Genomic DNA, 18,051 nt, shown 5'->3' with positions numbered 1-18,051 from the left:
CGTTGGTGGTTGTTTAAGTAAAGAAGTTGCAATGAGATGCCAGAACACTTTAACTACACTTTTTGTATGAGTTATATGAATTTAGAAGTACAGGAACTTACAATCTGATCAAAAAGGGGTGGTTGACCTCTTTCAAGACTGACTTTTCATTGTGAACATGTTGCTCTTGCTTCAGTCGAATGACATCAGGAATGCTCATTACTTTCAGTGCAAAGTAACGTTTGGCCATTTTTTCCTTCACCAGATGAACACGCCCAAAGGTACCTGTCCCTGAAAAGTCAAGGAAGAAATGTCAACTTACTGTAAAAATCAAAAAAGGAAAGATACAAATAAATTAAAATTTACAATGCATAAAATTAAAACCCACAGGAACTTAATTTCTGTTGTGGTGTTTCCCCCCCCCCCATCAGTATTATATTTTTCTTGGGCTTTTCCAATTTTTAGTGATAATGATTTAATAACAGTACTGTGATACTGTCATTCATTCAATATATACTGGAAACATTTCTTGCAAAGTGAAGTCATGCTGAGAAAGGGTAAGGGAAATGTATAAAATAGTAAGCATGTAATAGACAAGATTCAAATGCAACCAGTATCAATGAAACAAGCAAAACACTTCTCAAGTGCAGAAGAAAGTCTGGGAAACCCCTGTCAAATTCCAGAGATCAGTGTAACTTATATTTGGTGGGGAGCGGCAGGAAAGTAGTGTTGATTATATCCATAGTGTCTGGAATAACAGAAAAAGACTTCATCATTCACCAAGAGAGTCAGGTTTACCTGTAATGGATTTAGTAATTCCTCAACACAAAATGATACTTAAATTTCCATATATTATTTATTAAAACAAGGTAACTAAATATCAATCAGGGTTTAAAAATGTAGGAACTCATACTATTAACAGTACAGAATCAATTAAATTTATGGGAAAAAAAATCATCTACCAAAATATAGTGGCTGAGAGTAGCTGTCTGCAGTTACTCATGAGAGGAGATTATTGCCCAAAATATATATGTGAGGTGAAGAGATTCAGTAGGATAAGGGAGTGATGGGAAAAAAAATACTTAAGAGTTGCTGACCCTTTTAAAAACAAATTTAAAAGAAAACATGCTTATAGTGCTGCATCGTTATATTACATGAAAGAGTAGATTTCAAACATCATTTCTTTGAAGTTAATTAATTCCATTTTCAATTCACTCAGTACAAAAATAAAATCAATATATATTGTCTTTTAAACAGCATGTTATACATTTTTCTAGTCAATAATGACTGAAGTTCCTTTTAAGTGCACTGCACTTCAGGACAACTACATGCAGCTGAACTGAGTGGGTTTGTTCTAGCTTAAATTGAAGTTAAAACTAACACATTTAGCCACCATTCTGTTTGTACTGCAGCACAGTGTTATGCATTTGAAGATGAACCCACACTTGAGCTCGTTGTGTGGCGGCTCATTGTCTTCTTGCTCATTAAACAATGCCATTTAGGTTCCATTAGAACAGTACTCTAGATATTTTTAATCCTATTCTCTGACAGAAATATGCGCCACCATAAAGGAGGCTTGGCAGTCAAGCCAACTGCCTGACTTGTAAAAGGTCACTTCTCCTGTTGAGAAACGTTTTTCAAAGAAAACCCAAAACCAACACCCAAAACCTTAAATCACCCCCTTTGTTGCACACAGCCTAGGAAGGCAGCCCGTAGACCTACTGCAGTGTTATTAACTGACCTTAAATGATACTGACCAGTCACAATCAACCTCTACAAGAGATTTTCCCAAGACGCACTGTGGGTGCAGGGAGATCAGCAGGTATGTGAGAGGAAACAGATTTTTGAGAGGCTGGGGGGGGAGGGTGTGCGGGACGGGGTGGGACGGGACTGGGACATGACTGGTGGGGAAGAGATCAAGAAATGAACTTCCAAAACTGCATTACTTCGGGAGGGGAAAAATACAAGGGAGTTTTTCCCCCCCCTCTAGTAGGGTGTAGAAACGTAAGAATTTACTAAAACGAAATAAACTCTGTTTGTGTATTCTCACTTAAAACATTTACATTTTATTTAAGTATCTATGCTTTCCAGTCAGATGTAATATCGTTTAAGAAAATATTCATATTGCAAACTAGAAACTAACAACTTCAGCAATGCAGTTTCATAGAGCTTTCAGTTTCAGTACCAATACAGCTTTCCAAATTAGCTTTCAAGATAAAAGTTCTCACAACACAAACCCACGAAGGATTACAGTGGTCTGAGCACAAAAGACTCTATTAAAGCTGTGCTACATTCCCACCTGTCCTGAGTTACAGTTCTTTAACAAGGAGAACTGTGAATAGGTCTCAGATAAAGCCTGCTGCTACAGCTAAGTAAGCCACCAGGTTACCCTGTAAAATTTATCATGCAATTAAATCCTTTAACAGTGAAGTCACATTACATGACTATACCTGTAAACAACTTCAATTTCACAGGGATGGACTGCAGCATTAAAAAACAAAACAAAATCCCCCCCCGCAAAAAAAAAAAAAACAACAACCCAGACCACCACAAAAAAAAGCCCAAAAGCTTCCAAGCAGAGCCATCTATTCAAGCCACATAAAACACTGATTATTTACATCTTTGTTCAAAGCACATGACAAAAACCAAACCAAAACTCACTCCAACAACCTTCGGCTTTTGGTTTGGGTGGGGGGTTTTTTTTGGGTTTTTTTGTTGCTTTTTTTTTCCCTTCAGAATTAGAATCTGAAATTTAAGTTCTCAGTAAAAACACTGCTAACTACAGTCTATTGCATACCAAAACCAAAAATCACCTCAAATTTTTACTTCCAAATGTGGACACGGGGAAATTAACAGTACCAACCCAGTAAGTGCGTGCTGGGTTTATATGCATTTTGATACTTGTACAAACAAAGTGCTTCCATAAACATATTCAGCAGGAAAGTCAGAAGTGAACACACACCTAATTGTTCTTAGGTGTCCAGTGACCTCATGTTTCGTGACTTGTTCTACTTGTCCTAGAAATTTTTATTTTAGATTGCTTTAATTTTCCATTACACTACTGGTCTGACTTTACAAACAGTGCTGCTCAGAAACAGCAGTAATACAACAGTAATAATAGGAGCAATCCCAAGTTCCATCCATTTTCAAAGCCGGACATGCTAGTGATTTACTTTGCAATAGTTCTAACTTCGGAACACGGCCTCTTTAAAAACCTCTCTGCCAGGAGCTGGAAAGACTGGCAGGCTATTCCAGAATAGTGGCAAGCACCTCAGCCAGACAGCCTCTGGGAAAACCAGAAGACCACACAGACTGGAGAGAGCACACAACCTCCCCAACCAGTTTTATTTTCGAACTGATGGCAGGCAGTCTTTTTTCAAACATCTTTAGCCCAATTTCAAGCAAGTATGGAAATTAAGATGACAATGCAGTCCAAGAAGTTGTCTAACATTTGTTTCTAGATATCTCACAATATAAATTTTCTCTCAGTCAAGTCTTCTCATTATGCCTATGTGCACTGGAAGTGACAGTACCCAGATACTCTGCCACTGCCCTGCCTGAACTTTTGACAAATAATATCCACTCTTAAAGCCCTAAAGAAAAATAATAGTGATGTTCTGGAATTTTCTTACACCATTTAAGCTGCTGGGTCAAACCCCTCCCACTGTAAAGAAGTATCTACTACATATTTTTTCAACCTGAGGGGAAAAAATAAAAAACAAACCCAAAAAAAGACTTTATCCATGTGAGGCCATTAACAATGGGGAGCAAGGGAACTTGCTGAAACAGTTGTATAAAAGTATGCAAATGGTGTTTAATTTATGCCTTTGCACAGCCACATACAGGACTAATTGTCAAGAGGGATTTTTGTGGGTATTTTTGTAAGTGCTTATCCAGTCTTCAGACAAACAGCTAAACTTTGCATACAAAGATTACTACACTTCAAATATCTGACTTCAAACCTCCTCTTCTGCTCATGCTTTTAGCCATTTCTGCAAAGACTTTTAAAATTCTCTTCCATGAAAGTGGGGGGGGGGGGGGGGAACCGCACTGGACTGAACTGCCGAGGTGGGAGGCTGAAACAAGGTATTGCTACATTGTTTAGCACAGTGGAGAAAATCTAGCTGTTCTGCAAACACAGGTGTTACGTTGTGACTGGGTGGAAATTCTGCCCCTTGCCTTCCTGGAAACAGAACTAAAACACCGAAGCAGCAAGGTGGCAGTGCAAGATGGAGGTCCAGCTCTATAAATTTCAGGGAAGGCGTTTGGAAGCAGAGAAAAGGCAGGGTTACAAGCCTTCAATCAAAGCACCACTGCCTCCTGCCCTCCAGGAAGATGCTAAACTCATTAACTATTAATACCCATGAAAAATTGTTCAAATTTTTGTCCTCATCACCTCAGAGCTCAGTTGTATGACTGCAAGAGGCAGTCAAATTTTGCAGACTCATACAACTGCAAACATTCCTCAAGATTACCTTAACACAGAAATACTCTCTACCTGTCCATCTTGCACATAATAAAGAAAGGAAATATAGTCTTTAGCACAACATTCTACTGACATCTCTTTAATGTTTAGTTAAAACCAAGTGAACTCCAGGGACTCTGTACCATTCAGGGTAAGTCCTGGCATCTACCAGGCTGAAGGAAGAGCAGTGGCTACACTATACACGTGGGTATCCCTACCTGTCTACTGTAGCACCAGAGTATTGGAGCAAAAAATGCGTTTAGATCAGAAAAGTCTACCTCATGAAAACAGTTGTTACCAGAAGGTTGCAGGAGGACGTGTAGTTTGGGCAGTCCCTTTCTCCCTACCCAGGTATAGAGCCCATGAAGGTCTCCAGCCACCAGCAGCAAAGGCAAGGGAAGGGCACCCTGTGCTATTTGCAACACACAACAACTCAATTCAAGATTTTCACAACTAAACGGGCAAACAGAGTAAAACATGCAGAATGTTAACCACTAATCCAGTATAATCTGTTTACAACAGAAACAATAAAATTTTTGGATGCCTTTGTAAATTTACTGTGGCTGCAGAACTTGAAGGAATGCCAGCACTCTTCTCAATTAGGTAACCTTCTCATGTCAAACACACAAAGGGAGGAGGCCAAAAACTGCAAAGGACCAGTTTGGCCTAGGTATCAAACGCAAGAACGGCATTCTCAGTCTTACAAAACAAGCTGGATTCCCTAACATCATGCCAAAATACCACTGCCAACTTCCAGGATTTAACTCCCTTTGAAGCCTGGTAGAAAAGAATAAAGAATGTGGGAATATTTCTGATGCAATTTTAGATAGTTTTGATGCTAGGAAAACCAATCCTGCAACTTTGAACAGCTAAAACAATCGAGTGAGTAGTCATGTAGTGACTATTTTGTTATTGATGTAGGTTATTAATTTAATGCTCAGTTTACCTCTTTATTTGTTCCCATTAATTAGGCCCAGCTGTTGCAGCTTCCCATCCTTTTAATCCCCAGCTCTTTTCTTGGAGCCAAGTTTGCCTTGTTGGGATAGATACCATCTGTTTTAATGAAGAATAAACTAGGTCATGTGAGATCCTCAACCCCAGGGGCTGCTTTCTGAGTCCCCATGGGGTTGGTCCTGACTTCCACAGATGCCTACAAAAAGCATCAGATGTATTTGCTTTTATTTACAGTTAAAAGGTATGTTTCCTACTGTGCCACATATTAGTCTTTACTGGCAGGCACAAGTACAAGAGACCATTTTGGTGAATATTAGAAGTAAACTAAGTTTCTTCTCTCTTTATTGGTCCCTGGTATTTATAAATAAATAATGCATACGTAACATAAGGAAGACCAGAAAGTCACCAGCCTGCTGTTCATCAGCTCTTTGGACACTAAATTTAAGTATGTCCCACGTCCCCTCAGAAAACCTTTAATGTCAACAATCTTCAGAACAATTCTCATAAAACTGGTATTTCCTCACTTGATTCTTCAGAAGTATTTTGCAACTTTTTCCATGTCTTCTGCTACCTGTCACTGGTCACATGATCTGAAGAATACGAACGAATGAGTGGATGAAAAGTTTTTCCTCTGTATTGAAAATAGGACATTGCAAAATCCTTGTTACTGCTACTTTTACCTATTTAAATATTGCACATGACATGTTGATGGGCCCTAACTGCAAAACTGTACAGAAGTAAGCACTTCTTAAATATAGCTCAAACAGAAACCTTTGATGATGCATTACTTTTTCCACCTAGAAACTAAGCTCTATACTACTTTTCCTGAACTAAATTTAGAAGGCCTTTTGAAACCGTGCATTTTAAATTATACCAAAACCACGCTAGAAGTAAAGCGTATCAATCTGGACCGACCTAGTTTTAAAAAAGCCTTGGACTATCATGTTTTAAGAGACAAGTACAGTTAAGCTAAGAATCAGGTACCTGCCTGGCTAGCAACATATTCCAAGATAGAACACTGGAAAGCATTATCTATTTCATCTGATAAGGATTTCAGGTAATTAAAGCATTATCGAAAAGTGTCACTTCTTAATAGTTGGAAGAGAATCTGTAAATTAGAAAGTCTACTAGCATGATAGGCCATCTTTGGAATTTTTAAAGTTATAAAACACCATTCAGTTCTAATTCACAGAATTGCTTCTTTCAGGTAGGGAGAGATTAACATTTGCATTCCAAGCAGCTATCAGTTAACATGCCTGTTTTAAAGAAAAGGTTTTGTTGTTGTTGTTGTTTTATCTTCTTAAAAACAACAAAAAAAACCCCCAAAAACACAGCAAAAAAACCACATTTAAACAACAAAAGCCAGACATCTCAAACCCAACATCCAGCCACCTCCTGCCCATTAAGCTTGATGGGAATTCTGAGCACCAGTTAGACTAATTCAAGATTCTTTCAAATTAATTTGTGCTCAAAGTTAATCTTTTATAATTGCTTTAATTATTTTTTCTTTAAGTATTTAATAAAACTATGAAACAGCTTTTTTAAAATGAAACCTAAAACAAATTGTTGGACTTCTATGCTAAAAGTCACTGTAGTAATTAAAGTCTGTTACACTTTTGCTTACCACAGACAAAACAGATGAATGCATCAAAGTAACCAAACTTGAGGAAAGAGAAAGAAAATTAAGTATAAGCCTAGTATTATTCCAGGTATCATTAAATCTCAGATTTTAGGCTACAAGATTCCTTTTGATTGCTTTTAAAAAATGTGTAAAAAATACTATCACAGAAATATTTTGCATTATAACCCATAATGATGAATCACAATTTGTTTTCCTGACACAGTTTAATTCAGGGTCTCATGGTTCCTTTTTCTTGAGTTGGGATTAGTATTGTATTCACAATTCTGAACTGAATGTACCAGAGGTGCTTCACACTGTTTTTTCCGCCTCCCAGTGGAGATGGGAAAAGTGACAGTGAGTAAAACCTATGCAAGTTCATATTAAATTGGGAAAAAAACCCAAACCAAAACAGCTCTGTTGCTAAGTTTAATTCCCACAATCAAATTGTTACCCAAGAGGGCACTGAAGCTTTCTCTCTTGATCATTTGTTAGCAATTCTATCTTCACTTTCAGTTTTTCTGTTTACAAAAACTTATTTGGCTATTTGCTTTATTCAACTTCAGCATAGAGACATTTATTTTGGTTTAAAAAAAAAAAAAAACACCCCAAAACACCAAAAAAACACACACCCCCAACGAAAAAACCCCACCCAACAAACGAACTAACCCCACCCCAAGAACTTACTATGTCACAAAGTCAAGGACAGACTCAAAACCTTTTTATGTAACTTCAACTAAAAGAAACAGTCATTAAGTTCTTAAAGGATTAAGCCAGCACCTCTGTATAAAACACATCACAATTCTGGTACTTGTATTATACATGTTCCAGTAGCTGTCTGTCCCATCAATTGCTACAGCTGAACATATTAAGACATATACATTGCTGCAAAACTACTGTATGGACACAGTAGTACCCAAACAGAAAACCTTGAAATTGTCCAGCCTAACAACGACAAAAACACGGCTGTGCTCATGTTCTTATTTAAGAAAAATAAGTAAAAATAACATTCTGATGACTAAGAAACAAACACAAACGCAACAATCTGCGAAGGATTTAAAGGGTCAGTTCGTTGTGCATTAGTTAGTTACATGGAGTCTGATACTTAGTAGGTATCGAAATCCTGATTAGCCACTTTCCTTTTCAACCTAGAAATATGTGCCTCTCACACTTCTAGGACTTTTATGTAATCGGCACGTTTCCATCTGTCCTGAAACTCAGCTCTTGCAGATTTCTTCCTTTGTTTTCTCCAGAAGAACTACTTGATGCAAGTCAGTTCTATATTAACTCAAAGAAAGCATCAAGCTTTATATCCTTGACTGTGTCCTTTTATAAAGCAAACAAAAAAAATCTTGTTAAAGTACAAAGGTTTATTATTGCTGAATGAACGTAATAAAAGCCGCATTGTTTGTACTTGACCGATTTCCTCCTTCACTAGTGCTGGACAGAAGCCTTTGAGGAGCTGGTACCTCTTATAATACATTCCTTTTGATTACATTTTGCTTCCATCTTCATCTAAAGTAGTGCTAAAGGAGAAACAAATCAAGGGGGGCCTTTCACACACTGAACTAAACTGGATTTCTTCATACTTCAGAAACATTATCTATTCACTACTGAATATCCCATTTCTACGCTGCTTTATAACATTGAAGAGTAAATTACATTGAAGTGCTCCTGGATGAAGGCAGATCAGAGACTTTGACTTAATTTAAATGCAGTCAAGCGCATTTTAGTTCTCTTCTATGTTTCAGGAAATAGCTAAATAGGCAACTAACAGAAAACTGTTCAGAAGTACCTATTTCCTACTATTTTGTGTGTAACCACAGAATTTGGCACAGAAGGCCCTAGGCTGGAAACACACTTGCAAATTTATTTACACAAACATGTACCAGAAAAAAAGAAAAAAGAAACAGATTTAGCTACAAAGGCCAGGTTGAACTCCAGATACACTAACATTTAGAAAACAATTCTATCAAATTAGCAGTGAAATTAAAGTTCAGTGGTGGCCAGTACCACTTTTCCCATTTTTAAGCTGCTTTTATTTTCTCCTCCACAAAACTTTTGACTTTCATTTTTAAAACTTCACTGACCTAGAGCTAACTTGGGATAACAAAAGAAAAATCAAACCAACAAACAACCCTCTGGACACAATGTCCAGTGAGTGGTACTTATAGCAGTTTAAGGTCTTGAAGCATCAGAAAGTTTGTTCTTCACGCTACACCTTCAAGCCATAAGACTGGTATTTTTGAAAAATGATAATCTGGAGTTCTTAATTCTTTTAATAACGTAAGTTTAACAGAAGCTTACGTCAGAGGCCCACATGTCCCCTTATCTCTTTATGGCTGCACACTAAATGATACAGGGTCCTGAAAGGCTGCCATTGTTCTTGGCCTGTTGCAGTTTATGGTGGAATTCAAAAATACGCAAGTAGTAAAGTTGGAGGCTACCTGTGTACAAGCAGTAACCAACCAGCTTGTCTGTACCCCAAACACAAACCTCATGTAACTACAGAGATGGCCTTTGAACCACACAGGTGGAATCCGATCCAACAGAGAGAAAAAAGGATCTTCTATATTCAGTTGAGAAGTTTTACACATGCAATTTATGAACCCAGGGACACCCATTTCCCTCTGCTGATTGTAAAGTGAGTCTACACATGTAGATTCAAGAGCCATTTACACTGCCTACGTCTTCAGGTAAATGAAGCCAACCTCGCAGTTACGCGTTCGGATATGCGCACATGGGATTCAGTGACGTGGACATTACTGACACAGAACAGTCACACAAGCTCATTTGTATAAGCAAGTAGATACTTATGAGGTTTAAAACAGAATTTTAGCAATTCACAAAATTCTTCGTATGTGTCACCAACACTATGCCAAATGATTCCTAAACAAGGTTATGAACTTCAGCACTGTGACCCAAATAAAACCATGCAGGTAACAATACACAAATCTGCTGGTAAAAAAGCCAGCTCACTGATCTAGCAATTTAGGGGTTTTTTTGAATACTGATATAGTTAATGAACAGGCATTACACACAAGAAAGAAGAGGTATAGTTTTTACAAATAATCACAGCTTAAATTCCATTCAATTTGCAAGCCTGCATTTACCCATTTGGTCTGTAGTTTTACATGTTATTCAAGTTTGTACAGCAGAAGAGTCTCTTGGAACATACTTAAAACTATTATATTTACTTGACCTGTTACACGGACAAACAGAAAGAGGACTTCGGGTGCAACTAAGCCCTTTTCTGAAACCTTTATTCAGTTTGATCTTTGTTTGAAGTGGTTGCACTGAATGCTGAAGATTTTATAATAAAAAGGCACAAAGGACTGAGTGTTGTAACTATAGCAAAATTATACCTTCCTGAAAGACACAGAAGAATTTTTTTTTCCATCTATAAACCACAAACAGTGTGCTGGGCCACTGAGATCCTGTATTCCATCTTCCATAAATTAAGCTTTACAAAAATAAAATCAAGCTAAAACCAAGTAAGAATCTTCTCCTAAAACACTACTTCAATCTGGAAGAAGTACTACAAATTGATTTATGTTTGGTTGAGGGTAAATACACAGAAAATTCACAAGAGGAACAAAGTATTCCTCAAAGGGAAGGTTTCATTTATATTCATAAGACAGAATCAACTGATATTCCTGAGAGACTACCGAGTAAAGATGAATTAGATATCCAGAATTTACTTCACGTGTTCATTACCTTTACAAATTCTCTCATACTACACTGCAAAATATAGTGTAACACTGTCCAAGGAAAGGTGATGAAATCACTGTTGTTTGGCACTGGCATGGGCATCATAATGTTCTCCACATAAAGAGCTATTATGTGATAAAGAGGAAGTCAGTCTAGAATATCCAAATAAAATTACATCTGATATGGAACTGGAACAAATGCACTAATGCAAATACCAAGTTTCAAAATCCCAGTCTCTAAATTCTGTTCTCAAATATCAGTTAAACATTTCAGAAGAAAATCCCTATAGTGCCCAGGAATGAAGTTACCAACAGAAGTAAAGACTGAAAATATTCTTTGTATTAATACCTGATGTTATTGAAGTCATGCCAATGTTAACAGTTATGTTTAGTGCAAACTCTTAATACTGTAGCAGAAAAAGACCGTGGTCTTCCTTTCATGAAACAACCTAGAAACAAACTGTACAAGCAAATGAAAACCAAGACATGGATGGGTCACTACAGTCAATACTAAAATAAGTTTCAGAGGTTATGACACGTATCATAACAGTCATAACAATGTGACTAATCTTGCAAAGAAAGAATAAAGTTTTAGGCTGATACCAGATGGCATTTTTGTGCTGGACATGGTTTCTAGACAGTTCCACCACATTTTAAGCATAAAATGATCTAGGTACAGTATTTATTTTAACTCCATTTGCATTAAATATGATGTGTTAACTTTATACATCTGAAAACACATGTAGAAAGACGCAATATGTCACCAACTAGCGAGGGTATAGGTGAAATCCCCAACCAAAAAAATTTTTCCTTTCCAAAAGCAAGATTGACATAAAAGGTTATAGAAATAAATCTCTTTTGCAATGACTATTAGCTGCCCCTGAACAAAAATATTTAATGTATATTTATAATAAAGAATTTACGATATTTAAATTAGTCATGAGTCACAGTATGAAACTAAGAATTCTTCATACAGTCACATGATGAGCAAAGAGAAGGGTAAGGTTCAAAATTAAACACCAATAACAAAGGGAAATAAAATATCCTACAATACATATGCTTCAGTCACACACACACACCAGCCCTTTTAGTATTCCCAAAAAGATGCTTTGGTTGGACAGGTGAGCAGAATATACCTTACCTGGATTTAAACTTAGCAAGCTGCAATACTCACTCCTAAATTTCAAGGCTAATTTAAACACTGAACAAGAGCTAAATTCTGTAGTTCTTCAAATATTTATACCAAAATCCAGACAAATTATTTCAGACTCATTTTATACTATGTAATAATTAGCTTTATACAATGACCAAATTACCCAATATAAAACAGTATTTATAGTGTGAGAAGGCTTAAATACAAAGCCTGTACTGAAGAACACTACTAAGTCCCATTAACAGCACAGTATGCGTCTTCTATATTTTCTGTCATTTCTGATGGTAAATGTGTTCCAATTTATGTTTTCTACTTTGCTTTTCAGTAGATCTTTATTAATTCTTATTTCCCAATTCAAAGACCGGATCCATTAAAATAACAAAGTCAACACATCCTCATGTTTTAGTGTTTGAGGAATGCCACAAGTCAAAAAAACCATAAAATCCTTAAGAAGGGAATCAGTAGGGACGTACATGAGCACGTACCCCACAAACCTTTCCGTAAGACCTGAGAACCTGCCATAAAATATGGAAGCATTTCAAACAGTGAAAAATACATTTAGTTCAGTTTTTAAATACACTGAGAAGAAAAGAGCGCATAAATATTCACGGGTATTGAATTTGATCTGATAAAATCTCATCCTTACTAATGAACCACTGTTAAGACTCACTTCAAATTGCAGAATCTCAGCCTAACAACTCACTGGATTCACTCACTAACCCAACAGTGACTAAGGTCAAAGTAGCACAGTGGCCAATCACTTAAGATGCATTCAACAGAAAATCAATCAAGATGTTAAAACCTGCATTTCAGGACAACTGTTTGGCCAATACACTGATTCAATATACATGGACAGCTCTCCATCCTCAAGGGACTAGCTAATCTAAAGAACACCTCAAATGGAAAACAAAGCTTAAAAAGAAACAAACAAATCACAAACCCAAGTGAAATGCCATCTTTGTTATCAAAATGGATCGTGAGATCAGAACTTTGAGATCTCAAACTGATGAGTCCATCATTAGTGTTACTTGATTACGCCCCTTCTCACAAACATCTATCCTAGACACAAGAGTAACTTCTATATATAGTGTACTTAGAGTACTGCATGAAAACAAATTTTCATCACATAAGATTTATCAATTGGTTTATTCCGCTGGCCCTGAGAGTTACTTCCCAGATCTTAACTCCTAAACAGTATCAAGTATATTATATAACAGTGAAGACTCTTAGGTAGACCTTACTAACAGACACACAAGTACCAAACCATCATATCAAAATTACAGCTATGCACTAGTCAGACATGCAGAGCCCTTTTTATGTCCGGAGTGTTCTCTTTCCAGTCACTGAAAGCAGTTAGTCATGAATACTCAAATCTTGAAAATAAAACCAAGGGGTTTTTTTGTAAGAATCAATATTTTATTTTAAATTTTCAGTTATTTCACTCTGCCATATTATATATATCTTCATCTAACATCAAATTTCTTAGCAACATATGCCCATATACATAGCTACATAGATATACCTGCATACATCCATTTACCCAACCACAGGCTAATGTATCTTTCGGTTTACTGCAACAGTTGCTTCTCACTTCTATTCTCTCACCCCATAAAAATCTCAGAATTAATTATCTGAACCTAGCCTGATATTTAAAAACAGGATCACAGTCCGTAGCAAAGAGAGCAATGAATAGCAAATCCAACACCACCTTGATAGGATAGATTAAATTACAGTTAATTGAATTCATGAGCTGTAGTTCACACGCCAAGAGTACTTGACATGCCCTTGTAGACTCTCTTTCTCCAAAATTGTACTATCATTGATTACTAAGAGTTTCTTTTGCTATTATAGTTAACATAGTACATTTTTCAATAGAAATGTACTTTAAATTATTCATTTTGAAGAATAAGTATTTCAATATAATTTATAATTCAGGACTTGCTCATAAAGAAATAGTGCACAGGCAAAAAATGTGCTAAAATTAGAAGGCAAGGCCATCTACAAGGATCAGAAACAAACACAAAACCAATCTATCTGGGCTGGTTCATCATTTCATATATAACCCAAATCAATCCTAACAGAAAGTTACTGCTGTCCGACGGTGGTTAATTTATTATCCATTACCACTTTTTACAGAAGCTGAAGCATGTTAAGTTTCCAGTGGCAAAGATAAAAGTTATACTTCTACCCTGAAGAGAGATGAAATATGCCAAACAAGAAAAATAACTTGGCATATTAGGTTTTTACTGTTCTGAGAACTGAACTTCAGTTTCTTTCACATGATTGCACACTTCCTAGAAACAAGTGCCTCAGAAGACAGGACAAAGACCATTAACATCACTTAATACAGAAGGGGTCCTCCAGATCACTGATGGAAGAAACTAGCATTGCACTGTCAAAATATACCTCCTTGGGAGGTTGCAGAAGAAAGCTGTGCCAATGACTAATACTAATACCTTACTATTTGATATGAAAACTAATGTTATCCTTAACTGGATTTGCCTAAACAGTCATACTCTAAGCTATGAAATCAGTAACTATACCACCAACTCCTGCTTTAATTTTGATGGGCTGACCTGCAGAACTGTCCAGGAAAGAAAAAGAGATAGTGTCTAATTATCCAGTGCTAAGCAAAGTCAGTGATATTATCATCTTCCCATTTCACAAAATTGCTTCTCTATTTACTATTAGCATGTATTGCAAGCGTTACTCAACACAACTCACCTGCAGTATAGTACAACTCATACATATTTTGTGTTAAAAAAGTATTAAAAACACTGGCTAAACAGGATTTTCACAATCCACCGCTGATGTGGCTCAGGTTTAATATTTACAGAATTACACCCTAGCCACATCTTATGCTCAACTTCTGCTCACAAAATTAAATCATCTTACACTTTTTGGATTTTGTTTTGGTTTTTTTTTTGTTTTGTGTTTACTTTGGGGGGGTTGTTATTCTGCAAAATGCACAACCTACTCAAAATTATCCCAGAACAAGCTAACAAGGCTGTACTCTGTCTAGTCTATAACCGACAGTGCAGTAGGAGCACTGAAAAGTTTAGGCCTATGTAATAACAAAGGTACCACCATAACCTGGGTACATCTTTTAGCTCGTAAGAAATGTTTCCAATAAAAAGATTTGAGATACCTCTAGAAATGCTTCACATCCGCATTTCGGACAAAGGGTATAGTGTGTGTGCTAGCAGCTCAGAAGACCAACTGTGTCCTGTGCTGCATCAAGAATAGCATGGCCAGCAGGTTGAGGAAGGTGATTCTGCCCCTCTACTCTGCTCTGGTGAGACCTCACCTGCATCCAGCTCTGGAGTCCGCAGTACAGGAAAGACATGTAGCTGTTGGAGGATGTCCAGAGGAGGGATACAAAGATGATCAGGGGCTGGAGCACCTCTCCTATGCAGGCTGCAAGAGTTGTTCTTGTTCAGTCTGGAGAAGGGAAGGCTCCAGGGAGACCTAATGTGGCCTACCAATACTTAAAAAAGGGGCCCTACAGGAAAGCGGGAGAGGGACTCTTCATCAAGGAGTACAGCGATAGGACAAGGAGCAATGGCTTCAAGCTGAAAGAGGGTAGGTTTGGATCAGATATTAGGGAAAAGTTATTTACTATGAGGGCGGTGAGGCAGTGGAACAGGTTGCCCACAGAGGCTGTGGAATCCCCATCCCTGGAAGCTATCACTTAAAAGGGATAGCTTTCATAGGCTTTACAGTATCAATAATGGAAGTGCCACAATTTGTTTCTACTTTTCAACTGATGAAGATGAAATGTATATAGCTGAAATCCAAAATATTAGCTTTAAAAAACCCACCTTCTTCCCCCTCCCCAATGAAATATGTTCGCATGTCTTTTAAAATACTTTGCATTAACATTGGTGTTAGTTTTTTGCTTTTTGCCCACGTTCTTCACAAATCTGAGGGACTTTGTTTTCCTTCTAATGGTTCTGTCCTGTAGGACACAGTGTCTGTCTCACAGCTTGTCACAAAATGTCAGGGAGAACTCAGTGGCCTCAGAACACAGCTTCAGCACACCAGCATGCAACCTAAAAGATTCTGAGGAAAGAGAGGACAAGAATCCCAGTTTAGAAACAGATTGACCAGCAGTTCTCATTGTTCGTTCGCCAGGGATGGACAAGGAGTTACCCATTAATCTTCCTGAAAACAAACTAAAATTTTACAATGCATACTCTGAAGTTATTTTTGGCCAACCATGTAAATTAAAACTGTACAGGCTATCATCTCCTGCACCCAAGGAGCAGTAAGAAGCCAATAAGAAGCTGGAGTGAAGAGGTCTGAGGCTAGAAGTCTGTCATCAAATTCAGGGCAGCTAGCTAGAGGAGTCTGCTATTAGAGCATCCAGAAGTTTCACATAAACAGAGAGTCAGCTCCCAGCCTCTTTTTTATGTTCACCATCCATATAGCTATTACAGCGCATCCTAATTAGTAGATGAACTAAGCAAAAAATCTTACACCAACTTTAGCCCATTTTTGAAGAGTCTATGGAGGAATAGCTGCCCTAACATCCACCTAAACAATTCTGGAGCATTTAATTTACTCATCGGAGCAATACCCACACAGCACAAAACGCAACAGTAAACAGACATTTTACTTTAATCCAGAGAGCTCTCCACACCTTTAAACAACAACAGCAGTGTAATTACTCTAAATATTTCAGATTGCTCAGAGTTCCCTATTCCTTGACACAAACAGAAAAACACTTAAACGAATGGTATAAGAAGCTACTTTTTAATGAAGAACCACACCAAATTTCATAAAAAACACTGCATTGTAGGTACCTTAAATGGTCGTTTCCTATGATTTTGGTAATAAACCATTACCTCCTTTGTAACAATCTTGTTAAAAAAAAATCCAAACCTTGGCAGCTCCACATGCTTTCCTCTTGCACTAGACAACATCAGAGATTTTATTTTGCCTTGCATATTTGATTATAATATACTGCATTGATAGTTCTAGTGCTTTTTAAACGTATGCATCAGACAATAGCAAGTGTACCCAAGACAAAAAACAAATGCATATTTAAGTCACAGTTTACACCTGCTAATAACAGTTTACATTACATAATTTTTCTGCCTTGAGTTGCCTTTCCCAAGTACTCAAGAAATACAAAATACAAATCATTATACTTGAAGTCTTGCAAATTGCATGGTAGAATCAAATTAACAAATACCAGATGTGACCTTCCATGCAAAATTAACTCAGAATCAATCATTTCAGTAAGTAAAAATATGCAAGTTAAAAAAAACCCAAAACAACAGCTACATGTTGTAGAAACCGTATGAATAGCAGATCTTCATTTCTATAAAGTGCAAGAGCTAGCCAGTTAAGAAGTCCTATATATGCTAATAAAAACTGAGCAGAAGACTTTTCCATATTCTCTTCCTACATTAAGTTGCAGAATTGTAGAACTTCTTAGTGACTTTATATAATTTAAAATGTATATGCACACATGTATATAAAATTTATAATCTAACAGAAAGTTGTAGGTACTATTCAAACTAAATACATGGGAAAGAAACAAAAAGCAAAGATTTTACATAAAAATGTGTCTTTTTTAGACATCATAACCTGCTGGCATAAGGCTATGAAATACACTGCACACCAAATAAAACCATATAAGCAATCTACTTTTACTTTGGTATTAAACAGTCCCCAACAAATAAAGTCACAAGACTAGAAATCCAGACACTTCACAAAGTACTCAAATTGCCTGAGGAGCGTGGCTCAGATTAGCTTAACTATAATGTAAATCAAATTGAATCATAGAATCTTTAAGGTTAGAAAAGACCACCATGAGCAAATCCAACCATCTGTCCAGTACACCACCGTGTCAGCCAACTTGACCTGGACTTCCCTGCTCCCTCAACAGACTAGGAAGTTGAGGGTCAAAGCAAGACTTTGGGAATGGTTGCACTGACCAGATCAACCCAATCTGTAAGTCTAGCGTTCCATCGCCATTGGTATTATACAGAAGTACGTTGCACCATGCGGTTCAGTCACATGGAAACGATGGTTACTTCATTACTTTTAATGTGTTTCAGCGATAAATAAACCACAAACACACACTAGCAATTAGCCTGAGTGCTATCAAAGCAGACCAATTGATTCCCTGGAGAAAAACGGCAATACATTTACACAACAGTTA

General features: G+C 37.1%; 1 protein-coding gene across 1 annotated transcript in view; it reads right to left on the bottom strand.

Moving 5' to 3' along the window:
* The window catches only part of PRKX (protein kinase cAMP-dependent X-linked catalytic subunit), a gene marked incomplete at both ends in the record, with an annotated part of 51,695 nt that overhangs the window by 25,152 nt on the left and 8,492 nt on the right, over positions 1-18,051 (bottom strand). Inside the window, one exon of the mRNA XM_084273943.1 lies at positions 102-270. Within this exon, the coding sequence (XP_084130069.1) occupies positions 102-270 (169 nt within the window). The remainder of the gene's footprint in view (positions 1-101; positions 271-18,051) is intronic.

Source organism: Gallinula chloropus, assembly GCF_964237585.1.
Source record: "Gallinula chloropus genome assembly, chromosome: 1".
NCBI lineage: Eukaryota > Metazoa > Chordata > Aves > Gruiformes > Rallidae > Gallinula > Gallinula chloropus.
The sequence above is the reverse complement of the archived record's forward strand: the minus strand, read 5'-3'. Positions and strand labels throughout refer to the sequence as shown.